Source organism: Anticarsia gemmatalis, chromosome 5 (assembly GCF_050436995.1).
Source record: "Anticarsia gemmatalis isolate Benzon Research Colony breed Stoneville strain chromosome 5, ilAntGemm2 primary, whole genome shotgun sequence".
NCBI classification, from domain to species: Eukaryota; Metazoa; Arthropoda; class Insecta; order Lepidoptera; family Erebidae; genus Anticarsia; species Anticarsia gemmatalis.
In genome coordinates, this window is record NC_134749.1 from 2654040 (window position 1) to 2672827 (window position 18788).

General features: G+C 35.8%; 1 protein-coding gene across 1 annotated transcript in view; it reads left to right on the plus strand.

Annotated features, from left to right (window-relative positions):
- LOC142972790 (uncharacterized) overlaps nt 1-18788 on the plus strand; it is a 293932-nt gene that overhangs the window by 112267 nt on the left and 162877 nt on the right. Inside the window, exon 4 of the mRNA XM_076114087.1 lies at nt 16901-17036. Coding sequence (XP_075970202.1) covers nt 16901-17036 — 136 coding nt within the window. The remainder of the gene's footprint in view (nt 1-16900; nt 17037-18788) is intronic.

Below are 18788 nucleotides of genomic sequence, written 5' to 3' on the forward strand. Positions count from 1 at the left end.
TATATACAAAGGGCTGAATGAGAAATGACCACAGTCGATCCGTTCTCCGGAGATGGCGATGTTGACTCAGATGCCTTCAGAGGCCTTGTACAATTATCTGCGGTCACAAGGAGGATTTCTCAATCAATAATGGATTTTGCCAACAGAAGTTTGAAGAGCTTTGTTTTGGTTTCAACTTGCTATGGAAATTAGGATGGTGGCACGTGTATGCGTTCGCTGATGATATCCGTGCCAATTATCGGCAAATCTATTGCTTGGCTAAAATTAGTTAATGGCATTGGTTATGGTAGTAGCATTTAATATTAAAAAGCAGATAGTATATATTTTTTTCTTCTCTCTTAGAAAATATATTTCCCACATTGAAAATCGAGAATAAGAATTTTCTTTTTCTAAATATTTCAAAAATATGAGACTATAGAAAAAGTTTGGCGATTTCCTATTAAGTAAACACTACTTGATAACTACTAAACAAACAAAATTAAATTTATAAGTACGGCCTCCGTGGCGTAGTGGGCTTTGTGTCCGTTGTTAGTATGTTTGTAAAAGTCACAGCCACACAAGAGCAATCAAAAGAATAAAAGAAGAACCTGTAAGAAATCTTCAGATAATTAATTTATATCAAAGGTAAAACCAAACGTTAGAAATCGTACCATTGTATTTGTCTCTAACTAACAAATGGCATCTTTATCTATTTGCCCTATTTTTTCCTAACAAATTGCAAAATGTAACCAACTAATGAATGTATCACGAGGCCGCGTATCTCGGCTACACAGGCCGAAACCCTCTTCCCACAATGGTATAGATTCCCAATGACAATAGCTCAATGGGTATTCATTCGCCTCACCTCACTAAAGGCGGTGGCACACTTTCTATGGGAATATTGAAAGCTATAAGATGCTATATTACCCGTGGATATTTAGAATTAAAGTGTCATGTGACCAAATGTTGTGTGTTATTGTAAATGTGTTAACAAACTAGTGTTCCACACAGTGTTTTTATTAGCTCAAAATTTAAGGATATTGAGAAATCCCGAGATTTACCTATAATAAAGGCAAATCTTGAAGGATTTTACAACTTTGTGTGCTAGTTCGCATGCATAAGATAGTGTAAAAAAATGTGTTCAAGTACAAGTGGAATGGTGAAATTATTAATTAGTAACCATTTTACTAGACATTTCACATAATAATATATTGCTTTATGTTTAAAGGGTACAACATTATTTTTGCGTTATTTTAAGTAATCTTTCTTTGTTAACCTATCGGCATAAAAATATATTATCGAATACTCTAACATAAATATATGAGCAGTTTTTATTGCTTCTAATATCTTAGCTTAAGTAAGTGAGCGTCAGTCCTAAGGTCGTATTATGAAGCCGCCCCTTCAAGTAACCGATGAAGATAAGACCTTTGTAAGGGATAACGCCACCGTTATTAATGTATAGCGTTACTTCCGAACACAATTTGGTCATTTTCGACCCTTTATTGTTTTGCTTTTTTATTAAATTTATCAGTACACTGAGAATTTGGGATTACCTAAATGCTGTCGATAAGAGTGATTAGGAAATGATTTTTGCAATTATATTTTTTAATAATTATATTTTTTGCTTCCAAAAAGCGTGTTTCCTAAATGGCTTATTGCCAAAACCCTGCATATAACTTGCTATTCCATATATTTTCCTAAAACAATTATAAATTTTCTTAAGCCTTAAACTTCTAATTCTATTCTTATCGGAGATGATAATTCAAATTCAAATTCAAATTCAAATTCAAAATTATTTATTGCAACAAACATGGTTCAGAGTTCTTATTTATAATACAGTTTCACATATTTGGCCGTCACACGGCATGCAATATTTAATAACATTTTACATGTATTATATACCTAATTTTATTCAACATAATAATTATGGACATCATATCTTATTATATATATTATATTAAAATAACGAACTGTAAATTAGGAAAACAAAATTAAACAAAATTATATTCTTAAAACTATTTAGATAAATATTCTGCTATACTATAGTAACATTTAGTAGTTAAATATTCTCTTAATTTATTCTTAAAAAATTTTATTACACTAATATTTTTGAGATCTTGTGGTAAATTATTATAAATATGAGGTGCCATGCAGAACACACTTTTATGCATTAGGGCTGTCCGCGATGGTCTTATACACAATCGTTCATTGTCACGGCGGCTGCGATCACTGACGTCTGATAATTTCATAAATAAATGTGGATTGGTCTTGACAAACATAGCAACTTCGAATATGTAAAGAGATGGCAAGGTTAATATTTTATATGTTCTTTAGCAGGATTTAACCAACTGAATATATGATATTTATAACATTCCTAGTATTAATAACTAGCCTACTGTTTCAACACACGTACCTACATATGTATGTAAATGTTCATTGACACTATGTGTATAAGGTGCTCAATTTCAAGGGCGCTATTCCGACCGTAATCGGCTCAGGATGGCTCACTACACCTGACCACCGTTAAACCAAATTAACTATGTATACCTATGCCCTAATTATGCAGGACTCCTACAATACCATTACTTTGTTATAGGATATACATATTTGAATTGGTATTGGTGCTACATAGTATTTGTTGATAATCTGAGAAAAAAAGTAATTTTGAACGAATTATATTTTATTTCTTCAAAATAATTTTAACGCACTTGGCCAGCGTGGTGGACTCAAGGCCTAACCCCTCTCCTTCGTTTGGGAGAAGACCCTTGCCCAGCAGTGAGACAGCAACTGGTTAACAAAAACGAAATGTACAGTTAGTTGTTAAAACTTCACGCACGTTAGAAAGTAAATAATCAAACAAAAGAAATGTGCCTTTTTCGACGTCCCGTAAGTATCATTGTAAATAACAAGTAAAATTTTGACAGGTTCATGAATACACTTTTTGTCACTGTCAATCGTATAGTCTAACTACTACACAAAAAAAATCCAAGAAATAATTATCAGGCACCAAAAAATTATTTAACTACACATAAATTCTTTTTAGCTGGCTCTAACCCTATAACCCAAGTTTATAGTGAAGACATCGGAAATATTTATATCCGCATAAGTAAGGGTCAAAGTAAACGATATGTTTAGAGATTTGGTACTGGTTTATTGAAATGTAACATTATAGGATCTTTTGGCCTGTATTTATAACTAGACTTTGTTATGTGAATGAATTGACTGCTAAACATCATCTCGCTTATGTTTTTTTATGAATAATTATATTATTAGAATTTTAAATTTATTTACATTTTAAAAGAGCATGCCGTGAGTTTCTTGCCTCCATCTTCTCCCGAAACGGTAAAAAAAGTACAATACATGACTATTTCAAAACACTGTGTACGAAGTTTACGAAATGAATGATATTTTGAATTTGAATTTGCATTACCCTTCGATCAACATTGGCTAAAGTGTTAGGCTTATTGGTGTAGCAAATATTCAGTTACATAGTTCAAATAAAATTGTTGTAATTATTTTTGCTAGGTTAAATTAAAATCTGTAGTATAAAGCACTAAACTTATTCATTTGTCATCTGAAAACAATCGCGAGAAAAAAGACGCTTTTCATATTTCAGCTTTACAATATCCCATTTAACAATAAGACCTACGAGATTTACATGACAAGTTCATTCGGCCTTTTATTTTTAGCTTTGACCTTAGGGATTTCAGGAAATTTTATTACCTTGGAGTCCGGTGAAGCCTTGATAAGACACGACTTTATTGGCCACCACCACCCACGCATGACATATAAAATCTTTTCAGCTTTCGTAGTTGCTAACGTGCGAATTGTTTGAATTTTGGATTTTAAAGACAAAATTATTGTGATGTTTAACGTTTTTAATTTCAATAGCTTATTCCCTCAGCTAATGTGATTGTTCCTTACATTTTCTGGAACTATAAACTACTACATCGGTATGGAAGAGCGTAAAAAACAAAGCTACTGTTGAAAAAACGCTTTTACTTCTAACTTTTTACTTCAAAACATTCCCACAAATGTATTTTAAAAGAGATTTTATGAAATAAACATTCTATCGAATTAATTAAAAACAAATAAATGCATACTCAAGCCTCCAAAAAAGACTCCAAGGGCCTACATTTTATCACGGTTGTTTCCTATCGTATATTCCTTCAGCGAGTGCAGTTTGGATGGGAACCCGTCCGCTAGGAGCTTGCCAAATCACCCAATATCATGCAATGGCATCCGATCTACGGTATTTGTGGCGGAAAAAAAAGAATACATAGCTAGTCTATTTTTGCTAAACCAAAATAAAATAAGCAAATACAAGTCTACATACTATTTTTTCTATTTTTATAAAACTCTATACATTAAGTCTTGTCTTAATTCCGTAACAAATTCCCAGCTGCTAAGAAAATTCCGTAACGGGAAAAACCCGTGTTGTTTAAAATGTGACAAAAAAACAAAATAATCTTATTATTATTATTCTCTCAGTGAAAACAAGTTTTTTTCAAATACGTCAAGAAAAACAAAGTAAAAAATAAAAAAAACCTCCTTGGAACGTTTTAAAAGTTTCCTCTTGTTGTTTCAAGAGTAGGGTGTCGGCGATACAAGGAACTCACAAACTTTACCTGCGAACTGAATTGTACTTTATTTGTTTGCTATTGTGATCGTAAATTGTTTGACTACAAGTTGCATAGATTTATTGCTGAGGTATTTCTGGTACGGTGCTTAGTTCGATTCGATGCAAGTATATATAGTATAAGGAATACCGGATTTTTGTATTTAGAAAAATGCTATCGTTAAAGTTAAACATGCACCTAGATAATGTATATTCGTCGTTTTCCTATCGTCGGTATTATCGAGTATCTAGAGTCTGACATTTAAAATGTACAGCAAAAATAGTTCCTACGGTAGCTACTAGAGGCGCTGATCAGTTTGTCATAATAGCCGATAGTATATCGACAATACAAAATCGCTCCTGTGTAGTACATATATTTTTTTGAAATGTAAATACGAAAATAGTGTCAAACTACCGCGATTACCTTCCTATTCAATGCATTAGTCCAAACAATTATTTAAAAAAAGGAACTATTATACTATAAAACTCCAAATACAATTTCCAAATTATACCAGTGTTATACCTAGACGTTTTCGTTTTAAAACTTTCACATTCACTAACGAAGTCAGGGCCGAAGTTTGTAAATGTTAACAACAGACTTTCATAATAACATCAAAAACATGAACGCTGGCAACTGTAGTAGAAATTATAGCGACGCTTGACTCAGAAATTTACTGAATTAATATCGTTACGGTATTTCCTTTAAGTTATGCAAGAGGCTTGTAGTGTGAGCTTTCAGTTTAGATATCAAACACTTAACTTAAAACGGGAAATTAAACTACCTATAGCAAGAACAAAGAAATGAATCCTCCGTGGCACAGTGGTTAAGGCTATCGCCAATCCACTACCAGTGTGACGTGGGTTCGATTCCCATACGATGCGGTTCACAAACAGTTGATTCGAGTCCGGTTGTACTTTGTGTCCGCTGTTTGTATGTTTGTAACAGTAAAAGAGCTTGCTTAATCTATTAGTTGTTTTTTTATAGGAGAAAATATACTATGACTGTTCATTGGCTTGTCCTTATCCCACAATAATTAGGTAGGCTATACATTAAGGTTATTGAACTAGTTATCGATATCATTATCGATACGCTCATGCAGCACATTTTGTTTCCGCTATGTAGATGCGAATGTAATACGTTGTGCACCACACAAGAATAAAACTGTATCTGAAGTGTACATTGCGTATTCTGTAAATGAAATAAAAAGAATGGACCTCCCAAAAATAAATACTTCTGATTATTTGACAAGTGGAGAAATTCGACACAATTATACGGCATCGAAAACACATGATCGAGCCATAGTTCACTGACCTCATTTAATGACTGTTTCAATATACTGTTCACAATGAACGCTTTGTATCTGTACGGTGCAACCGTACATTGCACAATTATCATTCAGTCATGTCAGCATTTTCGCGACGACGCATTCGTAATTCATTAGTTTTATATAAAAATCAGTTCACTACCGGTCATCAACCGCGTCGCGTGTACTCTATCATTCTATCATTTATCATTACTATCAGTTTATACGTAGCATTAGAACTTTAGCAGTAATAAACATATTTTTCTTCTATCTAGCTTCTCGTATCATTTTATATCAGTATCTATATCAATCGAGAGGTGTTTGGTACAATACCACACATCTTTTTGGTCCTTCGAGAATAAAACGGACACTCAGTTACATTTCGCGTGTGAGACTGTTACATAGTGAAGTGTATAACCAGCAACATTCGTGAACTATTGTGTTTTGTGCGTCGGAACTATCAGCGGTGATCGTGAGCATCCAGCATTCGCGGTCAACTGGTAAACTATTCAGCGGAATATCAAGCAAGATCTTTCCCTTTTTCTTACTTTCATCTGAAAAGCAACGATGGAAGATCTTTTGTCCACGCAACAGCAAATTGTTTCTGCTATTGAGCAACTTTTTACCAATTTTAAGAAAGACGGAGCGGAGAGGAAGACCTCTTCCTACATCAAGCGTCGTCTCGAGACCTTAGACGGCTACTGGCATGGGTTCCAAGCAAACCATGACAATTTGTGCCGTTTTGGAGTAACATCTCATGAATATTTTACCGCTAATCAGTATGATATTGTAAAGGATAGGTTCGGTAATATACGTCAGGCGATACAAAATTATCAGTATAGGGAGGAAAGCAGGCCAACTACACCTATGTTGAAGCCGGCTACACTTCTTTCCGGGGCTGGATCGAGCCTGCCTTCTCCTTCCGTGTCCAAGGGCATTAGTAGTAAAACAGACGAGATGTTGAGGAAACAGATGAGCAATTTTAGAGCATTTAAACGAACTGTATCAAACATTAATTTACATTCCGTAGCAGAGAAATGGGAGTTCGATGATTTACTTCATACCCTTCAAACGCGTTGGTCGGTCATCGACACCTTACATTGGGAGATAGATAGTGACTTGGAAGGTTCAAACAAAGAGTATGAGGATATGTATTCTTCCTATGAGCAGATTTACAATGACATGAAAAGGACAATCAACAAAAAATTATGGTCTACTTCGTTCACTAAGAAAACTACACCGCAAATGGAAATCCCTACTTTTAGTGGTAGTTATAGACAGTGGACATCCTTTAGGGACCTCTTTACAGAGACCATACACAAAAATCCGTCATTGTCGGGAGCTCAAAAAATGCAATTTTTGAAAGGAAAGGTCAAAGGAGAGGCCGAGCGTTTGATTCAACATCTTACGATTAGCACCGACAATTACACTGTATGCTGGGATATTCTAAATCAGCGATACAATAATAAAAAACTCTTATTTACATCTCAAGCGAGTATCCTGTTAAATATCCCCATAAGCGCTAAGTTATCAGTCAATCATATCAAAAGAGTTCATTCAACCACCAACGAGTGTTTGAATGCCATTAGGAATTTAGGTATTGATGTTACATCATGGGACCCTTTTCTAGTATACATATTGTCACAGAAATTAGATCCCGAAACTCATACAGAATACCTTCAATCACTTAAAGAACCAAGAGAACTACCAGTGTTGAAAGAGTTTCTTGATTTTCTTGAAAGTAAATTTATTACATTAGAGACGTCAGCTAGGAAGGCGGATGTAAAGACTATTCAGAATAGTTTTAGCAACAATCATATCATATCGTCGTTGAGAAGCACACAGCAAAAACTGCATTATCAAAAATCATCTACGAGTAATCGAACTGAAGCAGTGTCAGACGGCAACACGTTTGGACATCAATCCAAATACAACTGCCCCATTTGTGAAACATACGATCATGGCATATTTTATTGCGAAAAGTTTTTAGGCATGTCCCCCGATGAGAAAAAAAGGGCTGTAAAGAAATACAGTTTATGCAGTAATTGTCTTTACAATCATCATAATAAGGCATGTATATCAGAAAAACGGTGTCGCACGTGCAATGGAAATCATAACACTGTCCTACATGAATCATACACGCGCGGCAACGTGACGCCCGCTGCATCGACATCAAAATCCGCGACCAACAACGAGTCACCTCGGGGTCATTGGAACTCGCATGTGTCTTTGCAGGGCCAAGCACAAGAAGTTTTATTACCTACCGCTATGATAATGGTGCAAAACGCAGATGGAATCTTTATCAAAATGCGCGCTCTGCTAGATCAAGGATCGCAAACGTCATTGATAACAGAGAACGCAGCGCGACTATTATGCCTTCCGAGACAAAAACTGAAAGGTGTGGTGTCCGGTGTAGGTTCCAAAAATAGTAATTGTACAGGAGCAATCACTATTAATTTCAAATCAATATATAGCAATATCATGTATCAATCGGATGTCTTTATCATGCAGTCGTTAGTGAATAATTTACCTAATGTTACCTTTAACAAGCCAGCATGGTCTTGTCTAGATAATATTCAACTTGCCGATACCGAGTTTTACGTCAGCCGTCCTGTCGATATACTCTTAGGTAGCGAAGTATATTCGGAAATCATTTTAGAGGGGATTTGCAAATCAGATTCCTTCCCGACTGCTCAGCAGACTAGCCTCGGTTGGATATTATGTGGCAAAACTATCAAACCATTACAATGCAACGTAGTTTTGAGAAACATGGAAGATATCAAAAGATTTTGGGAGATAGAGGACATAAGTCAGCATGACAATACTACGTATTCACAAGAGGATCAAAAATGCATAGATTTTTACAAAAATACGACTAAGCGACGCCAGGATGGCAGATATGAAGTTCGGTTGCCCTTAAAATCAATGTTCTATGAAAATTTAGGCAACTCAAAGTCCAAAGCAATTGCACAATTTAAACAGTTGGAAAGAAAATTTACTCAGCAAAAAGATATTGCACGTGAATATAAATCATTTATTCATGAATACCTATCACTCGGCCATATGACGTTAGCAAGCAAAAACTGTGAAATTGACAAAAGTTATTATTTACCTCATCATTGCGTTCATAAGGCTGATTCCACAACGACGAAATTACGCGTTGTTTTTAATGCGTCCTCAAAAACAACCTCTGGATATAGCTTGAATGATCTTATGTATCGAGGGCCAAACTTACAGCAAGATTTACAAAATTTGATCATTATATGGCGGCAGTTTAGATACGGATTTACAGCAGACATAGAGAAAATGTTTCGTATGATTTGGGTGAACGAATGTGATCAAGAGCTGCAGAAGATCGTTTGGAGAGATCATCCTGGAGACAGAGTACAAGAATTTCGTTTGACAACCGTGACATACGGAACAAAAGCAGCGCCTTTTCTTGCAATGATGACTTTACGTCAACTTGCTCAAGATGAAAAGCCAAATTATCCCAACAGCTGTGCTATTAATATTTTATTGAACTCGTTTTATATGGACGACGCCTTATACGGAGCACATCAAATTGAATCGGCTAAACGTATACAACATGAACTAATACAAATATTGCAATCAGGCGGTTTCAACTTGCGCAAGTGGAAGTCCAATACACCTGAGTTGTTACATAACGTTGATTCACTTGACAACAATCAATCTGGATATGATTTCAGACATATAGAATCAACAAAAACTTTAGGACTCAGCTGGAATCCGCATGAAGATACATTCCATTTTCAATACAACATAGAAAAAAATATATCAAAAACAACTAAGCGTACATTGCTATCAAACATATCAAAACTATTTGACCCGCTAGGTTGGCTTTCCCCGATCACAACTAAATTAAAAATCCTGTTTCAAAAGGTTTGGATTTCGAATCTTCAATGGGATGACGCTTTACCGGATGAAATTCTTAGAGAATGGATTAAAATTCGGGAAGATCTTGTCACCATCAATCAATATCGCGTCGAAAGGTGGATACAAACAGAGGAGCACGATCATATCGAACTACATGGGTTCTGCGATGCGTCTACTAAAGCTTATGCGTGTGTGGTGTATTGCAAGATAAATAAAACAAGCAGCACATCTATAACTTTGATGACTGGAAAAGCTAGATTAGTACCTACAAGCAAATGTATATCACTCCCTCGATTAGAACTTTGCGGAGCACTTCTTTTATCCAAATTAATGCTTAAACTTAAAGAGTGCTTACAAAATTATAAGATAAAGGAATACTGTTGGACAGACTCGATGGTAGTGTTGGGTTGGCTCAAGGGTGACGTCACTCGTTGGAATACCTTTGTCGCTAACCGAGTGTCTCATATCACACAAGCAGTGTCAGCAGAGCAGTGGTATTATGTCAAATCCGAGGATAACCCGGCAGATTGTGCTAGCAGGGGTTTGTCACCCTCTCAATTGTTGAATCACTCTCTTTGGTGGCGTGGACCTACTTGGCTAATGCAGTCAGAGATACCGAGCAGCAACAGGACATTACAATATACTACAGATCAAGAAGTAAAGAAGAATATCAAAGTAAACGTAGTCACAAAGCAAGAAAGGGAAAGTATTATATCACAACTTATAGAAAGGTGCAGTTCTTACATGAAGATTGTGCGTGCGTTAGCAATGGTTCTACGATTTATAAACAAAAATCAACAGAAAGGAACATTTTTATCATTACAAGAGTTACATAAAGCCAAGTTATTATTAATTAAACATGTACAGCAAACAGAATTTTTAGAAGAAATTTTAGCATTACAGAAAACTAACAAAATCAAAGCATCTAGCAGGATTGTAAACCTAAATCCCTATATTGACGGTGAAGGTATTTTGAGAGTCGGCGGTAGGCTTAGGAAAGCTTACATTAGCGAGGAGATGAAGCACCCCATAATTATGCCCAATAACAATCGATTAACAAATCTGATAATTGATTTTGGTCATGAATCTACGCTACATGGAGGCCCGAAATTAACATCGGCATTTTTAAGAAAGAAATTTTGGATTTTGGGCGGGAACAGAGCTATCAAGAAACAATTACGTTTGTGCGTTACTTGTAGGCGGCATAATCCCGACAAACACTACCAACTCATGGGTGACTTGCCGGAAGCTCGTTGTAATCGTTCAAGGCCTTTCTATAACACAGGCGTAGATTACACAGGATTTATTGACATCAAAACAAACAAAGGTCGTGGCGTCAAGACCACGAAGGGATACGTGGCCCTCTTTGTCTGTATGGCGACCAAAGCTGTACACTTAGAGTTGGTCTCGGATCTAACAACATCAGCATTTTTAGCAGCACTGCGGCGGATGGCTGCCAGAAGAGGTACACCACGTCACATATTTAGTGATAATGGCACCAACTTCTTAGGAGCGAACCACGTATTACAACAGCAATATCAAGATATTCAAGAGCAAGCCATTCCAGGAATAACAGCGATGGAAATTGAGTGGCATTTTAATGCCCCGTCATGGCCATCTGCAGGAGGACTCTGGGAAGCAGGCGTCAAGAGTCTGAAACACCACATGAGAAGGGTAATAGGCGATCAAAAACTCACCTACGAGGAGCTAGCCACCATACTAGCGCAAATAGAAGCTTGCTTAAACTCGAGACCTCTTGGCCCTATGTCAGAGGACCCAGAAGATCTCGACGTATTGACACCTTCACATTTTCTAGCTAGTGGTCCAAACCTTACAATATATGATTCTGAAACAAATCTACCAATCAGATGGCAACTAGCACAAAAAATATATCATGACATTTGGGCAAGGTGGCAGTCAGAATACCTCACTCAACTCAACGCGAGAAGTAAGTGGAAACAAGCAAATCATCGAAAAAACCTACTCGACAAAAATGTAACTTTACAACTATGGCTATCACATTTTTATTATTTTTTATGACGTTAATAACCTCGTCCCATACCTCATATAACTACATAACCTTTCCGAATAATCAATCACTATATTTTGATAAGATTAATAATATGCATCTGATTCGAGAAGATTGGAATTTAGTAGTTTATTTCGATATGAATCCATACTGGGCCGGTCTCAAAGCCTTATCAAAGAATATCGAGTACTTAGACAGACTATGTACAAAAATAAACACAGTGTCACATTGCGAGGGAATCCTCATACAATTACGTCACGGCTACCAAGAAATTCAACATTACAACCGTGTATTATCGAATCAGCAAATTGACGCCCGTGCGCGATACAAGCGCGGTATCATAAACGGTGTCGGATATCTAGCCAACACATTGTTCGGCGTGTTAGATGACCGCTTCGCAGAAAAGTATGAGCGAGACATTAATGCAATAAAAACAAATCAAAATCATATGGCTATGCTTTGGAAAAATCAAACCTCTATTGTTGAATCAGAATATAATTTGTTGAAGAGAACGGAATCTGTCATGGAAAAGCAACATAAAGCAATCAATCAAAAACTACTCAGTTTAGAAAATGCCATAAGTCATTTAAAATCTGCCGTACAAAATTGCACTATCATAACCGATTTTAATTTGTCGGCATTAATAGCTAACAATATATTGTTACAATTGAAAACCATTCAAGATGAGTTAATCGATACTGTTACCGATATATATCATGGCAAATTCAACTTGCACATGATATCACCCCAGCAATTAAAGCACGAGATTGATGTCATTTCGAGTCATCTCCCAAATGATCTTATGTCACTTGTAGATGGAATGCAGTTTACAGAGATCTATCATTTACTTAGAGTACGCACCAAAATGTCAGAACACTACCTTATCTTTGAAGTAAAAATACCACTGATTACCAGGGATATTTACGAAATTCTTAAAATCATTCCAGTGCCCCATAGAGTCGATCTGCAAATGCTCGAGATAGTGCCTGTATCAGAATACGTTGCCGTTAACTTAAAAAAGGACGCTCTATTATCATTAACCGAAAACGATATCAATTCGTGTACACAACAGAATCCAGGCACTTTGTTATGTAGCTTACAAAAGCCTATATATAACATCAAAAATGATGAAAGCTACTGTTTGATTTCGCAAGCGACTGGAGCATGTAAAACAATAGCTAAGCCGTGTATAAATAAATTTATAGAAACAAATAAAATGAATCATTATTTATACACTTGCTGTGAATTATGTCGACTACGTTTGTTGTGCCCCGATCAAATTTCCGCATTACAATTGACCCATGCAGGCTTGTTTAACATAGGTCAAGGATGTGTTATAAAGACGGAAAACTTTAGTATTTATGGACACCGACAAGGTTCAAGCAAAACGATAGTCCTGCCGGAAATAAACACATTTGAGATGGCACCTATCAACAACATAGTTAACTTGACACCTGCACTCCATGAATCAGTTTTCAACCTTAGTGACATGAAATTACAACGACAAGAGTTGTCAAATATCAAGAACCAATTGGATGTAATCAAGCAGAGTACTCCAATAACAGAAAATGTGAGTTTCCATGATGTACATCACTATGTAGCGATCTACAGTATTCTCTGCATCGTGATACTGCTTGGAGCAGCAGTAGCATGGCGACGATTGCGAGGTCTCTTCGGATGTTCGCGGTGGTCGAGGGAGGCTCCCACCGCGCCGCGGGCGGAGGACCCTGCGGTGTTGCAGCCAGCAGTTAGTGTCACCAGTGTCAGTGTCCCAACTCAGTGCAATAATGAGTGCGCGTGTGCCAAGTGTCGTAAAAGTGTAAATTGTTCGCGTATAGACCTCAGTGACGGTAATAGTGACGAAATTCCCACTAAAAGTTACTTTAAAAAAGATTCGGCTACCTCACCAATGTGTAGATCAGTGTTTCATATGGACGAACAGGGACAATAAATTAATTTTATATTAATCATACTTTAAATATCAACCATTGTTTTTTCATCTTGTTATCATTACTATCACCCACCCACATCTCTCATCTCGCCCGGGAGCATGTACGGTGCAACCGTACATTGCACAATTATTATTCAGTCATGTCAGCATTTTCGCGACGACGCATTCGTAATTCATTAGTTTTATATAAAAATCAGTTCACTACCGGTCATCAACCGCGTCGCGTGTACTCTATCATTCTATCATTTATCATTACTATCAGTTTATACGTAGCATTAGAACTTTAGCAGTAATAAACATATTTTTCTTCTATCTAGCTTCTCGTATCATTTTATATCAGTATCTATATCAATCGAGAGGTGTTTGGTACAATACCACACAGTATCAAAAAACTACAGAGTACATATTGACGTAGTGTGTGACGTCATAGCTGTTCAGCCCATTAAATAGCCCGAGGCTACTTTCAGCGAATTATGTTGGCTTTAAGAATTTAATAACGTGTGTTTTTGGGTCATTCGGGAATGGATGAAAAATTACAGCATATTCGCTCGGCTACTGTTCACTTAAACAAATATTGTTAGTCCTCGTCATTTCTGAGGAAAAGTTAGAGACTGTAGCAGAGGTTATCAAAAGAAGTCACAAAAATACAGACTTAATATAAATATAAGTTAATATTTTTCTCTTTTCACTATGTATAAACTTCTTTTTTAATTTTATGTCATACATATTTTTAATTTGTCGTTCATACTCACTATTTTATCCAGTCTATGTGTTTATTTTTCTGAAATCCGCCCAAGGTTATTACTTTATTTGTCGACACTGACTTGCCGCCTCTCTAATAAATATCCATGAAGAAAAAAATTAGGTTACCAAGCTAAAAACAACAATTTTTGTATTTTTTTGCAACGAAAAATAATCCATATTATTTCTATAGCATACAATTATCCCAATAAGAATATTTGCCAATAAAAATCAGTATTCCGAACTAACGTAGTAAAATTTTATCGCTCCATAAAAATGAAGTGTTCGACTTTAGTAGGAATATCGACAATCGTGCAAGTACCGAAGGTCTCCGAGTGGCCAGCCCTAGCCGGAACACCGACGAAATAAAACGCGACAGAAATCGTCGTAATCTCACTGATTTCGATACAAAAGGAATTCTTTTTCACCCCTTCGGAAGGGGTGAAAGAAAGCGAGCAGCTAAGGACAATGGGGCGCTCAACTTTTCTTGTCATGAAAGATAATAAAGGAGAAAATATCGTGAGAAATTAAAATGAGCTTGGAGCGTGGTTAGTAAACAAGGGTAGAGTGGGTGGCAATTTTTATTTTCCAATGTCGGATCAATAAGAAGAAGTGGGACACAGGATATTGCTGGACATTGAAATGGAAAAAAAAGCGTTTTAATTACGCCCCGCCGCTTTGAGGAGTGCCAGAGAGACTTGTGTTGCGACCATTCTACCGTTTATTGGACACTGCGTTTCAAACTAAAGATTTTTCTGCATTCATATTTGTTAGTTTCCTTTGTTCACTCAAACGCTGTAGTCAAATTTTCCGCTAGAAGTACTGCTTTAGATTTTGTCTGTTTTACCTCCGGTTTCTTAGGTAAATTTAACGGTAGTTTATCTATTCAATAGCGTAAAAGCTCATACAAAAAAACGCTATTGAATAGATAAACTACCGCTAAATGTACTCAGAAACCAAAAGTCATTCAAGTATATAATGTTAGTATAGGCAGCTTGGTATAATTTCATAACTTATTATAACAAGCTGTGGTGGAAGCGGGGTCAAACAATGCCCGAGTTCTATACAGGCTTATACGGGGTTCAAATGCTAACCGTTACGGACAGTTTAACATTGTTACAGAGTTGCTATGGAGACAAGTATTTAACTAAACTTTTAGCTATAGATTAGTATGATACTAACTACCCGTCGAAACACGTGATACAAAATATGTCCAGCCAATGGCGGCCGGGATATTCTTTTATTATATTGTGATTCATAACTAAACTCTTCACAGAGATATACTCTAATACAAGCGAAAAATTTCTGGCCAAGCCTGCTGTTAACTAACGATCGACAATTTACTGTAATGCTCTAGATATTGAAGTTAAGTATATATAAAAGTGCACTGATTTAGTCTCATCTAATACAAGTGTTAATAATAATGAAAGGGATTGTGTTTGTTTCGTTTCCAAGGTTTGCCTAGTGTCCATATTATGCAGAAATCCATACAATTTTATGTTACTCATCAGCCAGGAAACCTGTAGACAATCACTAGCGAAATCCAAGTAAACAAAACAATTCCTTTACCAAGTATAAGTAGAAATATGTTAGGTCCTAAGTGTAAACACTAGGTGCACTTATGAAAATGTAGAGGTACATAAAAATAGATTTTATTTGCCCGACCCAATAAAACCCGCTGCGAATATGAATACGCTGCAAAAATACTATTTTATTATTTGGAATATAAAAGTTTAACAGGGTTTATTGCAACGTGTGGGGATATATGAGTAGATATTATATTGGAAATTCTGAGTTAATATTATAGTAAATACACGTATTATACTCGTATATTAATTACTTGAAATAAGTTGTGAGCAGAAATATATTAATAAGTACGCTTGGGATGGATTTAAGGGGACGAGGTTTAGTCATTCAGATATTCAAGAACATTATTTTTAATCAATTTTAATCGAACTGATCTGTTCTTATTATCACCAAATGGTCCAGGTTTCCAGTCTACTTATTTATGATTGATCAACTTACTGTCAAAGTCGAGTCCTGTACCTCGCTAGTTATCGAAATTTTGACATTTAGCATGTACTGCCAAAAAAAACTTTGCTCCGCCCGTCAGAGGCGCTGATACGATTTTCGTACAAAATTTCTCGATGACAGGTCGGTTGTCGGTAGTCGATAGTAATAGAGAATTGAGCTGCTGAAAGGCCTTTGCCATCGATTAACGACTGTTATTATAATTAAAAACTACCGTTACAGGTTTCCTGTGTCCTTTCAAAGACGCTTAAAGGTTTTTAGTTGATTTAAGGAAAGACAAACTTTAAGTCTTCCTCCATTTCCTATATTCATAACAACCAAAGGAAAGAATACTAATATGTTTTGTATCCCAGGTATCAAGATCAACGTCCCAACAAGTGGTGCTTCGGGAGGCGACGCGCGCGCTGGCCGGCAGGTACCGGTGTGAGGTGTCCGCAGACGCGCCTTCTTTTCACACGCAAGTGCGCTCTGCCTTCATCCATGTCGTCGGTAAGTCCTTCAGTATAAGATTATAATTAAGAGACGATCTTATGAGACGGTTATGTTTCAGGGTCATGAAATTATTGTCCAATATATGCCTAGTCGCATTTCGACTTTCTTGTTTTGTTTCGCGGAAAACTTAAAGCGCGGTTTTCGTTGCTTGATGCTCGCTGTGTCGAGATTTTTCAAATAATATGAGTCAACTGTTCAACTAAACAAGTAAATTAGAAGTTTTGTGGGATTGCGTTATTGTTTCTCATATCTTGTTAAGTGCAATAAATTATGACCTATTATGTATCAACATTGTTATGAGCAATACGATTTTAGTATGTTCTTTTCTCAAATTTAATTAATTAACTTGCTGGAGGAAGGGCTTTAAGGGGTAATATAGAATAAAGTCATTTTCGTTTTACACAAAACTTATTACGGTATTTAAACCACGAAACATAATTTAAACCGCCACAATAAATCTTAAGCGACTATTTCAAAATCTCAGCCAAAAGTCATTCAATCATCCACGACATTAATAGCCTTAATAAACAAACCGACTATGATTTATAACTGCGACCAATCCTTGACGTGTCTTGTGACGTCACGGCTAATGACGTCACGGGTCACGATACGATTCTGTAGCGAGTTATGCCACTAGTTCAGTATAATAATTGTTAAGGGAAATTTGGAACTTCGAAGAGGCAACGGTTAAGTTAGTTTACAAGCTACCCGGTACTTGCGTCGGTTGAAATTTGAAAAGTACGAGAACAATGGATATTTGGTTATATTTGAATTGTTATACGAAATGCACAATATATTTTGGCTATATCTGAGGTATGTTTTAGTTTGAGATCACATAAAACAATGTGTTTTGATTATTTCTTCATATTTTGATAAACATTTTTCAAGTCATTGATAGTGCCATTTATATCGATCTAAATCTGAATTTTATACTACTAGATTAGTGGTTAATTTCACCAGTTACAAGGTTTTAAGGTCTAAAATAATATATTTTAAGTGTCTGTCTTATTTGCATAATCATTATTTCCATTTGTAAAATCAGCTTAAATTCTCATTTTCCAACAAAACAGAAATAATAAAATATTTTCTTTTTTAATTAACTTGTTTGAAACTAAGATAGTTTATTGTTCCACAGTAAGACAATTTACATTTTACGAGATTTAGATATTTTTTTAATTAAAATGTTTTACTGTCTTTACTTTGTAGAGTTTATTAAGTTTCCCAGAACTATGACTGAAACGCTTGCGGAGGAAGTCATTTATTTTAAAAGATAATTAATTAGAACTTGTCTTTTCAACATCTTTAATGAATATGTTATTTTTGCTACATTTTTAGTTCTAGTAAGATATTAATAATCTTCTCCATAAAAAAAACAAATTTCTAATTCAGTGGTTTAATATCGAGGATAGGCCAATAGAATCGAAGAAATCTAGAAACAAAATGAGAACGACCCAGGATTCGAATCTAAAACCTTGAGGTATGCAGCGCATATTCAGTTTTACTTTGAACACAACCATCGGCATTCATTTAACGTATTTAGTAATAAAATATTATTTACTTTCAAATCTAGCTTCACATTTTCATTTATACAAACTCCAGGATTTATAAGGGTACAAAAAGCTTAACAACCTAATAAAAATCCTCATTAACTCACAAAGCCTTATAATTTGTTCTTCTCAACAATTTGTGGGTAATACACATTAGCGAGTTCATACGAGTTCAGCAATAGGTGGTATTATCATAATCATA